Consider the following 17184-nt stretch of genomic DNA (forward strand, 5'->3'; position numbering starts at 1 on the left):
CCCAGATGGTGAATCCTTGTTCTGACTACTCAGATTTCCTGTTTGTTCGGGTGCTGTGACTACTGTAGGACTTGAGGAGCCCTTTTGGCACCCTGGGGTCCTGGTGCGGCGTTGGTGGTAATGTCAGGGGTTTCCTTTTCCAGGCATGGCTGCCTTACTGAGTCTACCCTGTGAAGAGAGTGGCTTGTAAGTCTCCTGGGCTTGAGGACCCCACAGAGCATTTTCAGAGGGGGACATGCATGCTCCAGTGGTGGGAGAAGCTGGACCTGGCACTGTAGTCAGGATACCTAGGTTCCCACTGGCTCTGCTGGAGCTTTGCTGGATGGACCAGAATAGCTAGGTCTGTGTTCTCTGGGTCTCCGTTTCCTCATTGGTCAGGGAAGGAGCTGGGGAAGTGTCGTTTAGCTCTGGGATTTTAGGGAACTCATGCCAAAGCCCTCTGGAGTTGGAGGTGACAGAGAATGGTGGGTGTCTTTTGAGGAAAATCTGGGTTCCCCCCCCGCCCCTTTCTTCCCTCCCCACCATCCAAGCTTGGTGGGCAGGACAGGTGTCTGTTCAGTGTGAGGCTTGGGGTTGGCAGACAGTGAATTTTATGTCCACCTGTGTTACGGTGAATAATAAGCTTGGGGGTTGCCTGTCAGGGGGCCTACTGGATGGTGTGGGGGTAGTGTGGAAAAAGTTTGGGCTTTGGAGCTGGGCAGGCCTGAGTTCAAACCCCAGGATCTCCTGCTTGGCTGTTTCATGGCTTTAGGCAAACTCTCAGCTTTTTTTTTTTTTTTTCCCTCTCCCCAAAAGGCCACCCATGCCCGGGGTTATTGAGTGTATGAATACCTGACCTGGCCCACCTCAATTTGGCTGATCTTCTCTTGCAGTTTTCCCGGGATCATCTGGTTCTTCCTGGAATCCTTTGTAATAGCCGAGCTTTGGCATCTAGGAAACCTGCTGATTCCTTTGGCGGGGAGACAGAGTCCTACAGCAGGAAGTAGTCCCTTCCCTGGCTGTCTGGGTTTGAGTCCTCTGTCTTCAGGCACTTCCCCTATCTGGGCCTCAGTTTCTCCAGCCTTAAAATGGTAACAGTGAGGAGGGAGGTTGGACTCATTTCTCGGAAGCTAGTTGTGATCTCGTCTTTAATTCCCTGCTCCCCACTCCTCCTACCCATTCTGAAAGTTTTGGGTGAGGCCCATTGGCTTGTGGGGGTGTGCTGTAAAGTTTCAAGCAGTGTTTGGCTTTCTTCTCCCCTGGTAGTGCTATAGGCCCTTGGGCTTGTTTAATTTTAACAGCTTTATTGAGATGTCATTCACACACCGTAGAATTCGCCGATTTAAAGTGTACAATTCAGTAGCTTTTAGCGTATTCACAGAGTTGTGCACCTACTGCCATGATCACTTGTGGAACATTTTTATCACTTGCAGAGAAACCCTGTACCATCACCATCCCCTAGTGCCCTCATCCCCTCCCAGCAACTACTAATCTACTTTTCGTCTTGATTGATTTGTCTGTTCTGAATGGTTCATGTAAATGGAACCATACAATGTGCGGTTCTTTGTATCGGGCTTCACTTAGCATATTCTTTTCAAGCCTCATCCGTGTTGTAGCGTGCGCCAGTACTCTGTTTCTTGTCGTTGCAGAATAATAGAATCTTCGTTTTTTAACCCATCTCCTCTCCCTTCTCCCCATCAGTGGCCCGGCAGTAGGTTCGGGGGCCTTGGTCTTTTCCCATTCCTTCGCCCTGGAGAAGCTTGTGTTGCTCCTAAGAGAGCAGTGCGCCTGTTTTTCATCAGATGGGTTGCCTGTGTTTTGCCCATGGAGCTGAGCCAGTGTTCCTGGGTGTTTTGGGGGGAGAGAAGGGTGGTCTTGGCATCAGGCTTCCTGGGACAGAGCTGTGAAGGCCAGAATATTAAACACCTCTTGGCCCTGGGCTCTGAGAAGACATCTGCCTGAGAGCGGCTATTCCTCCTGCCCCCTCCCCTTTCGGTGGCAGCTCATTCATTGATAGGCAGGGTCAGTAGCTTCCCAGACTCGGAGGGGGAATTCCAGGCCCCTGCTGCCTTCATTTTAATTCTCTCCCTGGGGGGATGCTACAGAGGTGGATCCTGTGGGAGTGGAACCATGCCATATTGCCCCATGGCTCCCACCAGCGAGTGCTTCAAGGGAGTTGTATTAGTTTCCTGTGGCTGCTGTGACAAATTACCACAAACTGAGTGGTCTAGAACAACAGAAATTTATTCTCTCACAGTGCTGGAAGCCAGAAGTCCAAAATCAGTTTCACTGGGCCAAAATCAAGATGTTGCCAGGGCTGTAGTCGCTGCAGAGGCTTTAGGGAGAATCCAGTACTCTTTCAGCTTCTGGTGGTTGCCGGCTCTCCTTGGTTTGTGGCTGCATCACTCCATCCTCTCCCTGTTTTCAACACCGTCTTCTCTGTTTATGTGCAGTCTCCTCTTCTGTGTCAGGTCTTCTCTGCTGTTCTAAGGACACTTGTGATTGCATTTAGGTCCTGCCCAGAAACTCCAAGATAATCTCCCCATGTCAAGATCCTTAATCACACTGAAGACCCTTGTTCCTTACTAAATAGCATTTACAGGTTCCAGGGATTAGGGCCTGATATCTTTGGGTGGTCATCATTAGGCCTCCTACGGGAGCGTTCTTGTTTCCCTTCCAGGGAGGAGAACAGAACCCATTAAGTGCTTTCCTACTGGGCAAAGTCATGTAACATTTGAGTCTTTCCAGTTACCCTGTTACTGGGAAGCTTGTTATCCCATTTCACAGATTGGAAAACTGTGGAGTGTTCAGAGTGGTTCATCACATGGCTGATAATTGGTGGAGCTGCACTGGAACCCAAGTCAATTGGGTCCCACAGTCTGCTTCAACTTCTCTTGGGCCTTTGGACCAGTAGGTTGCAGAGTCTTGCACCTGGGATCCCCTAATGTCAGAGAGCTTTGCCCAGCCCCCTTGTGGAGGCTCAGGGATGTGGAGGGACTCGCCCGCAGGCTCAGCAGTGGGCTTGTGAGATTCACTGTCTGGACTTGACTTTTTCAGGCCAGAGCATTGATGCAGCTTAAACTTACCAATGGCAGGGTTAGTCCCCATCCCTCTCTCCCACCAGCGTTTCCTTCCTGGGCCACTTTCCTAAACAACTCCCAAGTTGGCACCTTTCTCAGAGGCTCCTGTCTAGCCAGGGGAAGGAGGAGACTAAGCTAGGGGCTTCTGGGACTCTAAACTCTTCCTGGAGCCCAGGACCATGGCATCCCTGTTTTCTCTCCCCAAAAGGAGAGGCAGGGTTTCAGCCAGACCCAAAGCCCTTAAGGCTGCTGGTGCCAAAGCCAGTGGGAGGGTCGTGGTTTGGCCTCCAGATCCAGGCCCGGATCGTCCCAGTACCAAAGCCCTACTTGTGCAAAGGGTATGCTCATTAGGCCTCCTTCATTTTTAGGGACAAACCAGGATTTTCCCAGGATGGGCTGCCAGGTATGTCGCCATGTTGTGGCTCATGAGGCCTCCCCTTTTGCCTCTATACTAGGCTTTGCTGGTGCCCAAACCCCAGCTCTTTTTGCTTTTGTCAAATGAGGATAAAGCTCACTGCCACCTGGGCTGTGGTAAGAACAATTAAATGAAGTCACCTTTTGCATCAGGCATCTGGTACGGGGCAGGCATTTGGCTAATATGAGTTCATCTTTCTTCCTGGCCCCACCCTGTTTACCTGCCTAGTCCCACCCAGAACTTTAGTTGTGCTGGACTCACTGCTGGGCCTCTCTTGGCATCCCTGGTGCTTTGTGGTAGAAGTGATTTTTTAAATGTATTTAGGTAATCTCTACACCCAATGTGGGGCTTGAACTCACCACCCCAAGATCAAGAATTGCGTACTCCTCCGACTGAGCCAGCCAGGCACCCCCTGAAGTGATTTTTTACCCAGTTAACAAGCATTTCTGGAGGTCTTCGTGTTTTAACCCTTCCATCAGGTGGCACCTCTTCTCAGGTGCCAACCTTAATGATTGGTTAGGTCCCTTCCTGTGTGTTTCATAGCACTGTGTTAGCTCTTCACTGCCCTGCTCACACTTGTGCATGGTCATTCCCTGTTTGCCCATGCCCTCCAGCAGTCAGCAAGCTTACGGAGGGTAGAGACCGAGTCTGATTCATTGCGCTGTCCTCGTTGCCTGGCTTACTACAGTCGGGGTCTGATTTGGCAGCTGCCTGGTAGACCCTTGTTGGAGGAATAAGTAGGAGCCCTTCTCCTCCTCTTTGATCCCCTCCCCCCCCAATCTTCTCCCCTGCACTAGAGGGCAGGAGGTTACTATGCGCCCTTCTTTAGAACTTTTCTTTCTGCTCAGTGTGGGCCTGTAGTCACAGTTGCAGCTTCCCTGCTGGTGACCCCTGATTGGGGCAGGTACCGTGGTGTTGGGAGATGGGTATCCCTGCAGGGCAGGGATGGACTGGGGGAAACTGGCTGAAGTGTGCTAGTTCACAGCCTCTGGGGCAGGTGAGGCACGTGCTGGAGTGTTGTGCACAAACAAGAGTCTCTCTGCTGTCCATGGAAGCCCATTAAGGGCTTCCAGGTGCCTTTGTCATCTCTGGCAAGCCAGCCACACCTTCCTGGGGTGTGGGCCCTAATGGTGGGGCTACTGGGCGGCATTCCCTCATCACCCCCCTCTGCATCCCCTACTGTCCGGCTACTCCAGTGGGGCTTGTTGAGGGCCTCTCAGTTGTACGTGGTCTGTGTCTGTGCCAGTCTTGCCCCTTCTGTGGCTGAGGACCTGTTATTTACCAAGCCTTTTTAGGCCCTGAAGCTGCTCTGAGCTTCTTCACAGCTCTGTCAGGTAGATCACATATCCCTCGTTTGATAGGAAACTGAGGCTTGGAGAATTCAGGTAGTTTACCTGAAATCACACAGCGAGTGAGTGACAGGGGTGGGGTTGAAATGCAGAGCTTCCGAACCTTGTACTTCCTACTCTGCTGGGGGAAAGTGGACTGCAGAGAAGTGATCCCCTCTGTCTAGTCAGAGCCCGGATCCTCTAAATCCCTGGGCAGGGTAGTGTCCCAAAGGAGGGGGTTTGGGATTCCTGGTCCCTAGCCCATATGCTGGATAAGGCTGGCTTCTTCTGGTGGCCAGCAGAGGGCGTGAGGGGCCTGGGAAAGGTCTGCTGCTTCTGATCTTGTTTTGAAATGGAAAATGTGTTTTCAGTGACACATGGACTTTTTTTTAATCGACTTAATTAATTATTTATTTTTATAAAGGTTTATTTGACAGAGACAGCGAGAGAGGGAACACAAGTAGGGGGAGTGGGAGAGGGAGAAGCAAGCTTCCCACTGAGGAGGGAGCCCGATGCGGGGCTCGATCCCAGGACCCCGGAGCCATGACCTGAGCAGAAGGCAGATGCTTAACGACTGAGCCACCCAGGCGCCCCTCGACTTAAATTTTTAGAGCAGTTTTAGGTTCACAGCAAAACTGAACAAGAGTTCCCATATTGAACAGGGAGTTCCCACATACTGTACCCTGCCCTCACACATGCATAGTCTCCCCCATTATTAACAGCCCCCCACCTGAGTGGTGCATTTGTTACAGTCAGTGTCCATGTAGGACACATCATAATCACCCAGATTCCACAGTTCACATTAGGGTTCACTCTTGGTGTTCTACATTCTGTGGGTTTGGACAAATGTATAATGACACATAACCACCGTTAAGGTACCATACAGAGTAGTTTCACTGCCCTAAACATCCTCTTTTCTGCCTATTCATCTCTCCATTATTTTTTTTTAAGTCTGAAGATAAACATTTGTACAGGCTCACTGAACCTGAACGTTTGGGGTCAGATGTGCTTTGGAATTTAGGGAAATTTCAGAATTTAGAAAAACCTGGTATGTGTACTGTGTGTTATGTATCACCTCTGGTGGGGTCTATGGTAATACTTCATAACCATACACCTGAATGTTTCTGCATAGAAATGTTTGAATATTCACCGCCAAGTGGGATAAATAGGTTCCTGCCAGCTCAGGTCAGGTAATGATGGCAAATGAGTTAGAGGAAGACTTTGGTTTTCAAAGCTTTTTTAGTTTTGGAATTTTGGACAAGGGATTGCATACTTTTCATGAAGAAAGTCAAAATCCTGTGTAATACCAACTTTTAGGGATATTTTATTGTATGGTCTTTGCAACTCTCATGTGTTTGTATGCACATGCATATATACGTTAAACGGGTTCAGCTATGAGTGAGATCATACAGCGTATGCATTTTGCCTTGTATGATATATTTTGACAGTCCCTAGCTATACGTGTAGGGCTTGGGATCTAGGCTCTAGCCAGTTACTCCCTCCTCAACATCTTCCCTACCTTAAGTGGCTAGAAGGTCCCCAGGTGAACTGGGGAACTCCTTGAGATAGAGCCAGGTCCATCCCTGTCCCCAAGGCCCCACCCCCGGGTACTTGCCGGGTCTGGGCCTCTGGCTGCCTGTAGGAGCCCAGTATTGGATTCCCAATATGGTCAGCAGGGCCGGTCAGAAAACAGATGAGACCCCTCTGGGACCAAGTATTCTGCTCACACAATGACTGATTCCCTAAAAGAAAGGGTCTCCTCCTCCTCCATGTGCATGGAGTGTCAAGCAGGGCTGGGAACTTGACCTCGCCCAGTGTCCTCTCAGCCAGTTAGCTGGGCCCTTTGGGAACCTAGAGGGCAGGGCCCTGGGGAGGGGGTACAGGTCTTTCCTGTTGCTGACTCCCACCTCTTCCCTTCAGCAGGAGCACTGGTTTGAAAAGGCCCTGAGAGACAAGAAGGGCTTCATCATCAAGCAGATGAAGGAGGACGGTGCCTGTCTCTTCCGGGCTGTAGGTGAGTCTGTGCCTTAGCTTTCAAGGGCCTAGGACTGCCCCTGAGCTGTTTCTGGTGTTTAGGAGTAACCCCTGAGACGGGGTTGAGGGTAGAGTTTACTGGTGTTGCAGGGGCTCCAGACCCCAGCTTCAAGTTAGTATCTGGCCGCTATCCTTTGGTCATGAGGCAGTGCGGTGGTGTGAAAGTAATAACAATAATAGTGATAAAAAATGTTACTTAGGGACAGATTGCACTGTCAGACACTAAAGGAAACCCTTTTTCATTCCCCTCCGAGCTAGGTTAAGTGTAGGAACTATTGTGGTTTCCATGTGTCAGAAGAGAAAAGCAGCTTAGAGCAGGGAAGTGACTTGCCCAGGGTCAGATAATAGAGTTGGGAGTCTCTGGGTTGGGTTAGTCTGAGGCCCATGTTCTTTTTTTTTTTATTATTTGACAGAGAGAGACAGCGAGAGAGGGAACACAAGCAGGGGGAGTGGGAGAGGGAGAAGCAGGCTTCCCACCGAGCAGGGAGCCTGACATGGGGCTTGATCCCAGGACCCTGGGATAATGACCTGAGCCAAAGGCAGCCGCTTAACCGATTGAGCCACTCAGGCGACCTGAGGCCCATGTTCTTAACCACAGCACATTGCTGTCACCCTGGGATCATAGAATTTTTTTAAACTTACAGAAAAGTAGAATAGTGAATTCTCATGTACACCCATCGTTCATCTTCAAAATAGTCGTCAACACTTGGCCAGCCTTGTTTCGTCACTACCCTGCCCACTCTTTTTTGCTCTCCTGAAACAAGAGTATTTTTAAAGCAAAACCCCAACATCAGATCGTTTCATTTGTAAATATTTATGTATGTTTCTCTAACAGATAAGGATTCTTTCTTTTCTAACATAACCAAAGTGTTGTTATCCTACCTAACAACATTCATAATTCCTTAATAACATCTATCCAGTCCGAGCGACATCCTTGAGGCCGCTCTGGCTCCGAATCTTGTGACCCAACAGGCAGTTTGAAGGCCCTTGTCCAGGGGAATTTGGAAATGTGATCTGACCCTTCCGTTGGGGCTCTGCTATCTACCAGGGAGAAGGGCCCTCTGATAGGAGCCTTGAAGTAGGAGTCAGACGCCCTGTCTTCCAGTTCTGGCCATGATTCAAAAACTTCCATTTTCCCATCTGTGAAATGGTGTTGATTGTGAAGGGCTCCTTGAATCCTTACAAGGTCTGCTATTCTCTCACCATGTGGCTAGCCCCGTGTCTCCTGGTAGCCTGGACTGACTCCACTTCTGACTGTGCCACTGATTCTTGGTGCGAACTTGGGCAAGCAGCTCTGTTTTCCTGAGCCTGTTTCCGAGGCTGTAACAGGAGGCAGAAGACCCAGAGTGGTAATGGTTACATGAGATCACTTCAGTAAATCCCTCTGGTGCCTGACACCTGGTAGACCCTCAGGGAACAGTAGCAGTGGTGAAGCTTGAACGCTGTTTTCAGTGGGGTCTCAGAGCCACAAATGTTTGTTGAATGAGTAGAAGTTTAGGTGGGTTGAGTGCTTGCCTCCCTGTTCTACCAAGCGGAAGAGGCTCAGGCAGTAGACTCTGCTGGGCTAGGAAAATGCCACCCTTTCTAACCCTGTGGCTCAATCCTGTGTTCTCCCTGGGATGTTTCCTAGAAAGAGAGCTGGGTTTGGGGGCATCTTGGACAAAAGGAAGGCAAAGAAAGAATAGGCCAGGGCCTGTTAGGTGCTAGGCCCTGTGCTGAAGCCTCAGGCTAGATGTGGGGCAAACGGGGCTGCTGGTGGAGTGAGTGTAAGAGAATGCATCTGGGCACCTTGGTCTCAGGCCGCCTTTGAGGCAGATGTTGGAGCTAGTAAGGACCTGGCTTGTGCAGTAATCCATATCAACAGGGATATTTTCTTTTTTTTTTCATTTGATTTTATTATGTTATGTCACCATACATTACATCATTAGTCTTTGATGTAGTGTTCCACGATTCGTTGTTTGCATATAACACCCGGTGCTCCATGCAGTACGTGCCCTCCTTAATACCCATCACCGGGCTAACCCATCCTCCCCACCCCCTCCCTTCTAGAACCCTCAGTTTGTTTCTGAGTCCATAGTCTCTCATGGTTCGTCTCCCCCCTCCGATTTCCCCCCTTCATTTCAACAGCAATATTTTCTTTTTTTTTAATCTTTTTTTTTTAAGATTTTATTTATTTATTTGACAGAGAAAGAATGAGAGATATAGAGAGCACGAGAGGGAAGAGGGTCAGAGGGAGAAGCAGACTCCCTACTGAGCAGGGAGCCTGATGTGGGACTCAATCCCGGGACTCCAGGATCATGACCTGAGCCGAAGGCAGTCGCTTAACCAACTGAGCCACACAGGCGCCCCTAAACAGCAATATTTTCATGTGTGTCCATCCAGTTGACCTCCCCAAACACCCTCTGACACCCCCCTCAAAGGCCTTCCAGTAAAGGGCCTGAGCTTACAGGAAGAGCTGACCGCAGCAGGTTGAAGGCCTTTCCCTATCAGCACTATGGCTACCCATTTCCCCCAACTGGACTGCCCTTGGCTTTTCTCTGTAAAACCTCAGAAGCCCCATGGCCACTCCCTGGAAGTATGTGGCTCCTGGGTCTCTAGGCCTCATCTGGAGGTTTCCCTGGGCCAGAGTGCACAGGACATGTGCCTGGGAAGGGGACTTTGTGCTCGGGCTTTCTGATGTCCCTCTGCTTCCAGCCTAGCTTGTGCAGGGACAGGCAGCAGGGGCAGAGCACCTGAGCTCTGATGAGAAGGCCTACAGGTTCTAGCTTCCTGCCACGCATTGCATAGTGGAAGGAGCACATAACCAAAGGCTGGAGTTGGAGAGGGGATTGCACACATAGAGGCCACAGTGTTGTTCCTTGACCCTGACTGTTTGCTGGCATTCAGCTGGGTGCTTCAGATTCACCTGCAAAATTGGGATCGTTATCCCATGAGACAGGTGAGAAGACTGAGGCTCAGGAAAGGGAAATGACATGCTTGGGGTCATTAGTGGCGGAGCCGGCATGGGAGCCCAGACGTGTCCAAAGGACATGTTCTTTCTATGACCCTGGGAAAGCCCTAGCTTCTCAGCTTAGCTGTCGACTGGCTGGGTGACCTCAGGTATATTCCTTGACCTCTCTGGGCCTTGCTTCCTCTAACTAGGAGCCTGTGGTCCTCTACTGTTGGGAATCCTGAGGCAGGTGGCTTTCTACCCTCTTTTTTGCCTCTGAGGTCTGGGTGTCCCTCATGTGAACCAGTACTCACTGCTCTCTCCCACAACCTCCTGTTGGGGACTTGTGAGCATCAGTGAAGGCTTGGGTGGAAGGAGGAGCCCACGTTCCTGAGGTACCCTGTGGCCCACCCTGCCCCTGCTAGGCTCAGATAACCTCCTCCTGGAAACATGGGTCTGCATCTCTCCGGCCCTCTCCCCATAGGACTTTGACTCAGCGAAAACCTCTGGCCCTGGCCCTGGCCTCTGTGGGCAAAGTGGAAGCCACATGTGCGTCTGTCTGCACGGGCCACGAGGAAGCAGCTGGAGCTGTACATGTTAGAACAATGGGGCCCAGAAACATTAGCCTGGACCATCACGTGTCGCGGGGGTGGATCTTCGATTAATTTTGACTGTTTTATGAATGGGGAAACTGAGGCCTTGCGAGAAAGCCAGCACCCTATTACCTAGATCACATAGGCAGCCTCAGGACATAGGTGTCTGAGGTTGAACTAGGCCAGAAGGAGAAGATTCCCATGGACACCCATGGCCATTGGGCTCTTTCTGTCCCAGTTTCCCCAACTTGGCCATGGGCATCCTTGAGTAGAAGAGCGGGCATCTCGGAGACCAGGCCATCAAGAGAACGGAGTTCTGTCTCCCCTCACCTAGGGTGTCTCCCCCATTGAGGGTGTGCCATTTGGGGCCATGGGCCAGGTGCACACCACAGCCGCTTGACAGGCAGGGGAGGCCTTTTTCCTGGCTCATCTCCTCAGTGGGGCCAGGAGGCAAGTGGGGAACAGATCAGGTTCCTGTCTCCCCCTGCTGCTGTGTGTACACACATTTGTGTGGTTTGTTTTTAGATTGCCTGCAGACACCAGGCTTCCTTTTCTGTCCTCAGCAGAACTTGCTGCGGCTCATCTAGCAGGCGGGCAGGCAGCCTGGTGGGGAGACAGTTCCCAGGTGCCTCTCAAACAAATAGTAGGGCCCTGTGCTTAATTAAACTCCTGTAGGTAGTCCAGGCTCTGCTGTCCTGCTTCTCCACATAACTCTTAGGCAAATAGTGACTATTTTAGAGAGCCTGAGGAGGAGGGATTACAGAGGTTTGAGGGACCTTCCCCCAGGCAGCAGGGGAAGGAGGTGGAGGCAAGCCTGTAAGAGCTATTGGCTCTTCCTCCCTCCCATTAACCCCTGGCAAAGGATAGGAAGGAGGTAAGGGTCCTCGCTTTATATAGCTTTGCCTCTTACCCAACCTTTAATCTTGGTTAGCGGTAAGGACAGCTACTTGCTGAATGCGATAGGTCTCTGTAGTTGTGAGGGTGGTGTGGATATTTGGTCAGGGAACATCTTTTTTTTTTTTTAAGATTTTATTTACTTGTGAGAGAGAGAGAGAGCGCGCGCACACACGAGGTGGAGGAGCGGCAGGCAGAGGGAGAAGCAGGCTCCCCGCTGAGCAGGGAGCCCCATGTGGGGCTCGATCCCAGGACCCCGGGATCATGACCTGAGCTGAAGGCAGCCGCTTAACCTACTGAGCCACCCAGGCGCCCCTCAGGGAACCTCTTTGGCAGGATCTGCTGGCTTTGTGTGTGTGTGTGTGTGCACATGTGCCTTTCTCTGCTCATGTCTCAGCATGCTCAGAGAAAGGACAGACGTAGGCTGTGGGGAGGTAAGGTTTATGCTGACCTCTGTGTAAGTCCTGCCCACTTGCAGGCCTTTCCAGGGTTCCAGCTGATTCCTGCTTGTGCTGGTGGGGAAACTGAGGCAGACAGAATCAGGCCTTGCCCTCAGCAGGCAGGCGGCTAAGGTGATAGCTGGATTAGGGGTAGTGGTAACATCACCTGGAGCATCAGTGTTTGAAGTTACCAGGTATTCCTTGAGAGCCTGGCCTTTACCCTCCCCCGAGGTCCAGCTCTGCCACATTTCTGTACCTCAGTTACCCTATCCCTCCTATGTAAAGTAGGGCTTTTTGGGGTGAAGATGAAATAAGTTGGAATGTGAAAAGGCCTTGGTGGAACCAATTGTGGTATTGTCCTGAGGATTTCCGAGCCCTCTTTGGGTTGGGGACAGAGGTGAGGTAGTGGGGGACCCCCTTCAGCTGGACTCTGGGAGGGGAGAGCAGGTGCAGATTGCCCACAAGTGCAGCGTCAGCAAGAGGAGTTTCAGTTTCTATCAAAACAAGTTCTCTGAATTCCCCTACCTCTGCAGGTCCATTGGGCCCTTTCCCCCACCTTGGCCCCCACAGGGAAGTCCAGCCCAGCCCTTAGTCCCATATGCCAACCCTCTGGGAGGAGGGGGCTTTCTGGAGGACAGAGGTGGGGCTAGCAAAGTCAGACAAGCACTGCCTCGATGAGGACTTCCTGTGTTTTAGCCCTGCCTTGGGTGGTTATCCCATCTTAATATCATTGAAAAGATCCTTCTCACCCCCATTGGGGAGGTATTTTTGCTCGGTTTCCTTGGTGTTCAGATATGCACATTTTCTTCCGCGTTGATGATCCCAGAACCAGCTTAATATCTTATAATCAGTGAGGTGGGTCATGCCGCCCACCCCCAACAAAAGCTGTGATTTAAATGTGTGTACAGTACCACCTATCAGTGCATCTTAGGATTGAGAAGGGGAAACCTTACAGGTAGGTAGGTAGAGAAAGTCATTTAAGGACCCTGTTTCGTGAAGTGTGTATTTTCAATTTGCTGTTAATTTGGTTGCTAAAGATTTGAACTACGGACACAGGAGGTAGGCCTGTGGACCTTTGGATTCAGGAAAGGTAGAGAGCCCGCCCTGCCTGTGTGAGGCGGGACAGCCTAGACTCCTTGCTCGGGGCTTTCCTCTGGTTGAGGGAGTGCGACAGAAATGAGGAAGGGCTTAATGAGTGGTTCCGGTGACATTCTGACTGACTCGGGGATGGTTAGCTATCTGAGAGAGTAGTCGTCCACTCATGACAAGCAGAGCCCCTAGGTTCATTTCTTGAACACCCAGGACGTCGTAGGCATTCAGCAGACCCTACCCGTCATCTTGACAGCCCCCTGTGAAAGGAAGAGTAGTACTCTCCCCACTTCACGGATGAAGACATTGCAGCCCAGAGAGCTCGAAGGCCTTGTCCAGTGCCACACAGCTAGGAGGCAGCAGGGCCTTTCTGCTAGGCAAGGGGGCCAATGGCAGGGCAATGGGGGGGGGACTTCACGAGCTTCCCTCAGCTCCCTTCCCTGTTGCAGTCTCCCCTTTCCTCTGTTTTCTTGCATCCGGCATCTAGCTCAGGTAGATCCATCTCCCAGGAAATGCCTGTCGATCCTTCCTGAGGAGCATCTCAGCCCCCTCCTAGAGCTTGGCAGGCCGGCCCCTGTTTAACCCCCTTGCCGCCGTCCCAGTCCCTGTTTACTGCAGCTGCTGGCAGCACTGCCTCCGCAGCCCCCCAAGCTCATTCTACATAAATAGCTCTTGCAGCCACAGCGGCCTCTGTGGTCCCGGGCTTCTAAGAAAGGCGGCAGCAGGGGGCCCCCAGCCTCTGCGCAGGGCACGTGACTTGCTGGAAATGCTGCTGGGGGGGTGGGGGAGAGTGTGGCCACAGAACCCACATCCTTGTTTACATCGGTGAAGGGGCTACCCCTTCCCGCCTTCACAGCTCCCCCCCCCAGGTCTCCGCACCTCTAAGAGGACGTGAGACAGGCATGGACCCCATTTTCTGTCTCAGAGCAGCCTTTTTCTCCTCTCACAGAATCCTCCAGGGAGGGAAGGGGAGGGCAACAAAGGCGATTCTTCAGAGGTAGACTGGCTGTCCTGGAAGACCTCTGCGGTGTTCCCTGAAACAGTGGGACCTGCCCCTGCCCCAGTGCCCCAGGGAGACCCCATCAGAACAACGGTCCTTTGGAGAGACAAAGGGAAATTCCCTCTTCGTCTTAGCCAGCGGACATCAGGCGTGCCCCATCTTGAAGCCCACTTTAATTTCCCTGGGAGAAGACTCCCTGGCTCCTCTGGCCTGTCCATCCACTCAGCAAGCTGGTCCCGATTTCCTGTACTGTATCGGGCCCTGAGCTGGGGTGGACTTGGATGTGACTTGCTCTCAGCCCTCAGTGGGAGTCAGAGTGGTCAGGCAGAGGAAGTCTGTACACACCTTTGATAAATCTAATGATAGAAGTGCTCTGGAGGGTGGGAGGGCTGGGCAACTGTATAAAGAATACATGGGTGTGTGACAAGTAGGCAGCCGAGGAGGATGGAAAGAATGCCCCGAAAAGAGGAAATGGCATGTGTGAAGATCCTCAAGTAAGGCAGGGGGAGCCTGGTTCTTATTTTGACCGAAACCCTGTGACACCTAGATCGTTTGGGCCATAGGCAGGCTGCCTTTCCCGAATTAAACTTAAGTTATGTTCATATGTGTCTTATTTCTCTTGCTAGATTATGTGCTTCTTGTAAGACAGGGGCAGGATTTTACTCACATCTATCACCTACACAGTACCCCACATTCAGGCCCCACTCCGGGTAGGGGGCTCTGGTTTACTGAGTGACTGCTGTGTCCCAAACCCCGTACTGATCACCTTATACCCATGATTTCGTTGATCCTATAAGAGGCCTGCCAGGGAGTTACTGCTTGTTCCTGTCTTACACGTGAAGCCTCTGAGGCTCAGGACACTTGGGTTGCTTGCCTCTGGTCGTTTAGCTCACTGGTACCTGGGAGAACTGGGCTTGGAGCCCAGTTTTTAGTTTCTTCTTCTTTTTTATTTATTTATTTGTGACCTGTGAAGGCCATGCTGGCTCCCAGGAGTCAGGAAAACTGTATTCTAGAGTTGACTCTCTCAGACTGACTTGCTGTGTGACCTTGGTGAAGCCACAAACTCTCCCTCAGCCTCAGCTTCCTCATGTGCAGAGTGAAGGGGGAGTGTGGAGCTGCTGGTGCTCGAGGCCACTTAGGGGACTTAAAATGTTTGTTGATTTGTCTGAGTGGCCGGGCAGGCCCCGGACAAACTCATCTGCCTGGGTTGCGTTCCTCTCGCCTGTACTCTCCCGTTCCTAAAGACTGTCCCTGCCTGCCTCTTTTTTCCGTGACCCCATTCCAGCCCACAAAGCCAAGCACGCTCCAGGCTGTAGTATAGGAAAAGGAGTTTCCCTGGCCCCCAGCCCTCCACCCCCAAGGATGTTCCAGAACGTGGAACTCTTCTCCGGTGGCAGCTCTTGACCCCTGCCTCTCCTTCTGTCCCCACAGCTGACCAGGTGTACGGAGACCAGGACATGCATGAGGTGGTGCGAAAGCATTGCATGGACTATCTGGTGAGACCTTGCGGAGGCCTTGGGGCAGGGGGCGGGGGGGCGCAGAGTGGGCACATCCCTTCCCCGCCCGGACCCGACCCTCCGATCTGTTCCGCAGATGAAGAATGCGGACTACTTCTCCAACTATGTCACCGAGGACTTCACCACCTACATCAACAGGAAAAGGAAAAACAACTGCCACGGCAACCACATTGAGATGCAGGCCATGGCAGAGATGTACAACCGGCCCGTGGAGGTGTACCAGTACAGCACAGGTACTTCTGCGGCGGGCAGCTGAGCGGCCTGCCCTGCCCAGCCCGCCGCGGGTGCTCCTTTCTTCTCTTTCTCTGCAGAACCCATCAACACATTCCATGGGATCCATCAAACCGAGGATGAGCCCATCCGCGTCAGCTACCATCGGAATATCCACTACAATTCAGTGGTGAATCCCAACAAGGCCACCATTGGTGTGGGGCTAGGCCTGCCATCATTCAAACCCGGGGTAAGTGGGTCCCCATGCCCAGGATGGCTGCTGGATAGAGAGGCTGGAAACCTCTTTTGACGTCTCAGTTCTGGCCTATCCCACAAAAATGACATGTCCCCTGAGTTGCCCCTGAGCTCTCACCTCTGTAAAACTAGGGAGTTACCCAAGGTGATCTCTCGGGGCTCATTCGGTGCTCTCCATTTGTGCGTCTGAGCTGGCTTACCCATTTTTCGTGCCTGTTGAGGGTTGGCATTTTGGGATATGGAGGAGGCACATCTGGGAACTGTGAACCCGGGCTTGGTCTGGGTATCTCGGTACCTGCATGGATCCTCCGAAACTGAGCAGTTCTAGACAGCTGTGGTCGCAGAGACTTAAAAGTGCAGGCCTGGCCCGAGCACTACTGGCTCTGGGACCTAGGGCGGATTATACAAGTAATGTGGGCTGCCTGCTCGGCCGCTACAGAACATGCCTAACACTGGGCCTGCTGCCTAGTAGGTGCTCAGAAGGTGGCAGTACGGTTTTCCAGCCCATGCTGACGGGTTCTTGTTCTCTCTCATAAACAGTCATCTTCTGGGGATTTTGCTGTCTTCTATTGGGGTTTCACTTCCTACAAACAGAAAGTGCCCCGGCCTCATTTTAGGAAACGCACACCCTAACACCACACACCCTCCAACATAGGGGTTGTTTTTTTTATTTTGTTTTTTAAGTAGACTTAATTTTAGAACAGTTTTAGATTTACAAAATTACCAAGATTAGATAATTTCCGTATTCCCCACTATGATGAACATATCCGCATAGGACATTTGTCACAATTAATAAACCAGTATTGATACATTAACTAAAAAACCATACTTTATTTAAATGACCTCAGTCGTTCCCTAAAGATCTTTTCCGTTCCAGAGTCCCATCCAGGAGACCTTCCTACAATTTAGTTGTCATGTCTCTTTTGGCTCTTCTTGGCTCTGACAGTTTCTCTGAATTTCCTTGTTTTTATCTTTGATCTGTTTACAGAGTCTAGTTTTGTCTTTTCTAGAATGTAATGGAATTGGAATCATAACAGTATGTAGTTTTTTTCTGACTGTCTTTCACATAACGCCACGTACTTAAATTTAAGATTCATCCATGACTTTTTGTGGTCTGATCACTTGTTTCTTTTCTTTTTTTTTTTTTACTTATTTTTAAAGATTTTATTTATTTATTTGACAGAGAGGGACACAGCGAGAGAGGGAACACAAGCAGGGGGAGTGGGAGAGGGAGAAACAGGCTTCCCGCTGAGCAGGGAGCCCGATGTGGGGCTCGATCCCAGGACCCCGGGATCATGACCTGAGCCGAAGGCAGACACCTAATGACTGAGCCACCCAGGTGCCCCTAAGATTTAAGATTTTAAGATTTATTTATTTTAGAGAGAAAGAGCACGAGTGGGAGGGGCAGAGGGAGAGGGAGA

The 17184-nt window shown here is 51.2% G+C and overlaps 1 protein-coding gene across 3 annotated transcripts in view; it reads left to right on the forward strand.

Annotated features, from left to right (window-relative positions):
* The window catches only part of OTUD5 (OTU deubiquitinase 5), a 28698-nt gene that overhangs the window by 3700 nt on the left and 7814 nt on the right, over positions 1-17184 (forward strand). For 2 of the 3 annotated variants that reach the window (XM_027608566.2, XM_027608567.2), the window contains exons 2-5: positions 6723-6816; positions 15213-15277; positions 15375-15531; positions 15610-15758. In XM_027608566.2, coding sequence (XP_027464367.1) covers positions 6723-6816; positions 15213-15277; positions 15375-15531; positions 15610-15758 — 465 coding nt within the window. The remainder of the gene's footprint in view (positions 1-6722; positions 6817-15212; positions 15278-15374; positions 15532-15609; positions 15759-17184) is intronic. The other variant, XM_027608568.2, reaches the window with a different exon arrangement.

This window comes from Zalophus californianus, chromosome X (genome assembly GCF_009762305.2).
Source record: "Zalophus californianus isolate mZalCal1 chromosome X, mZalCal1.pri.v2, whole genome shotgun sequence".
NCBI classification, from domain to species: Eukaryota; Metazoa; Chordata; class Mammalia; order Carnivora; family Otariidae; genus Zalophus; species Zalophus californianus.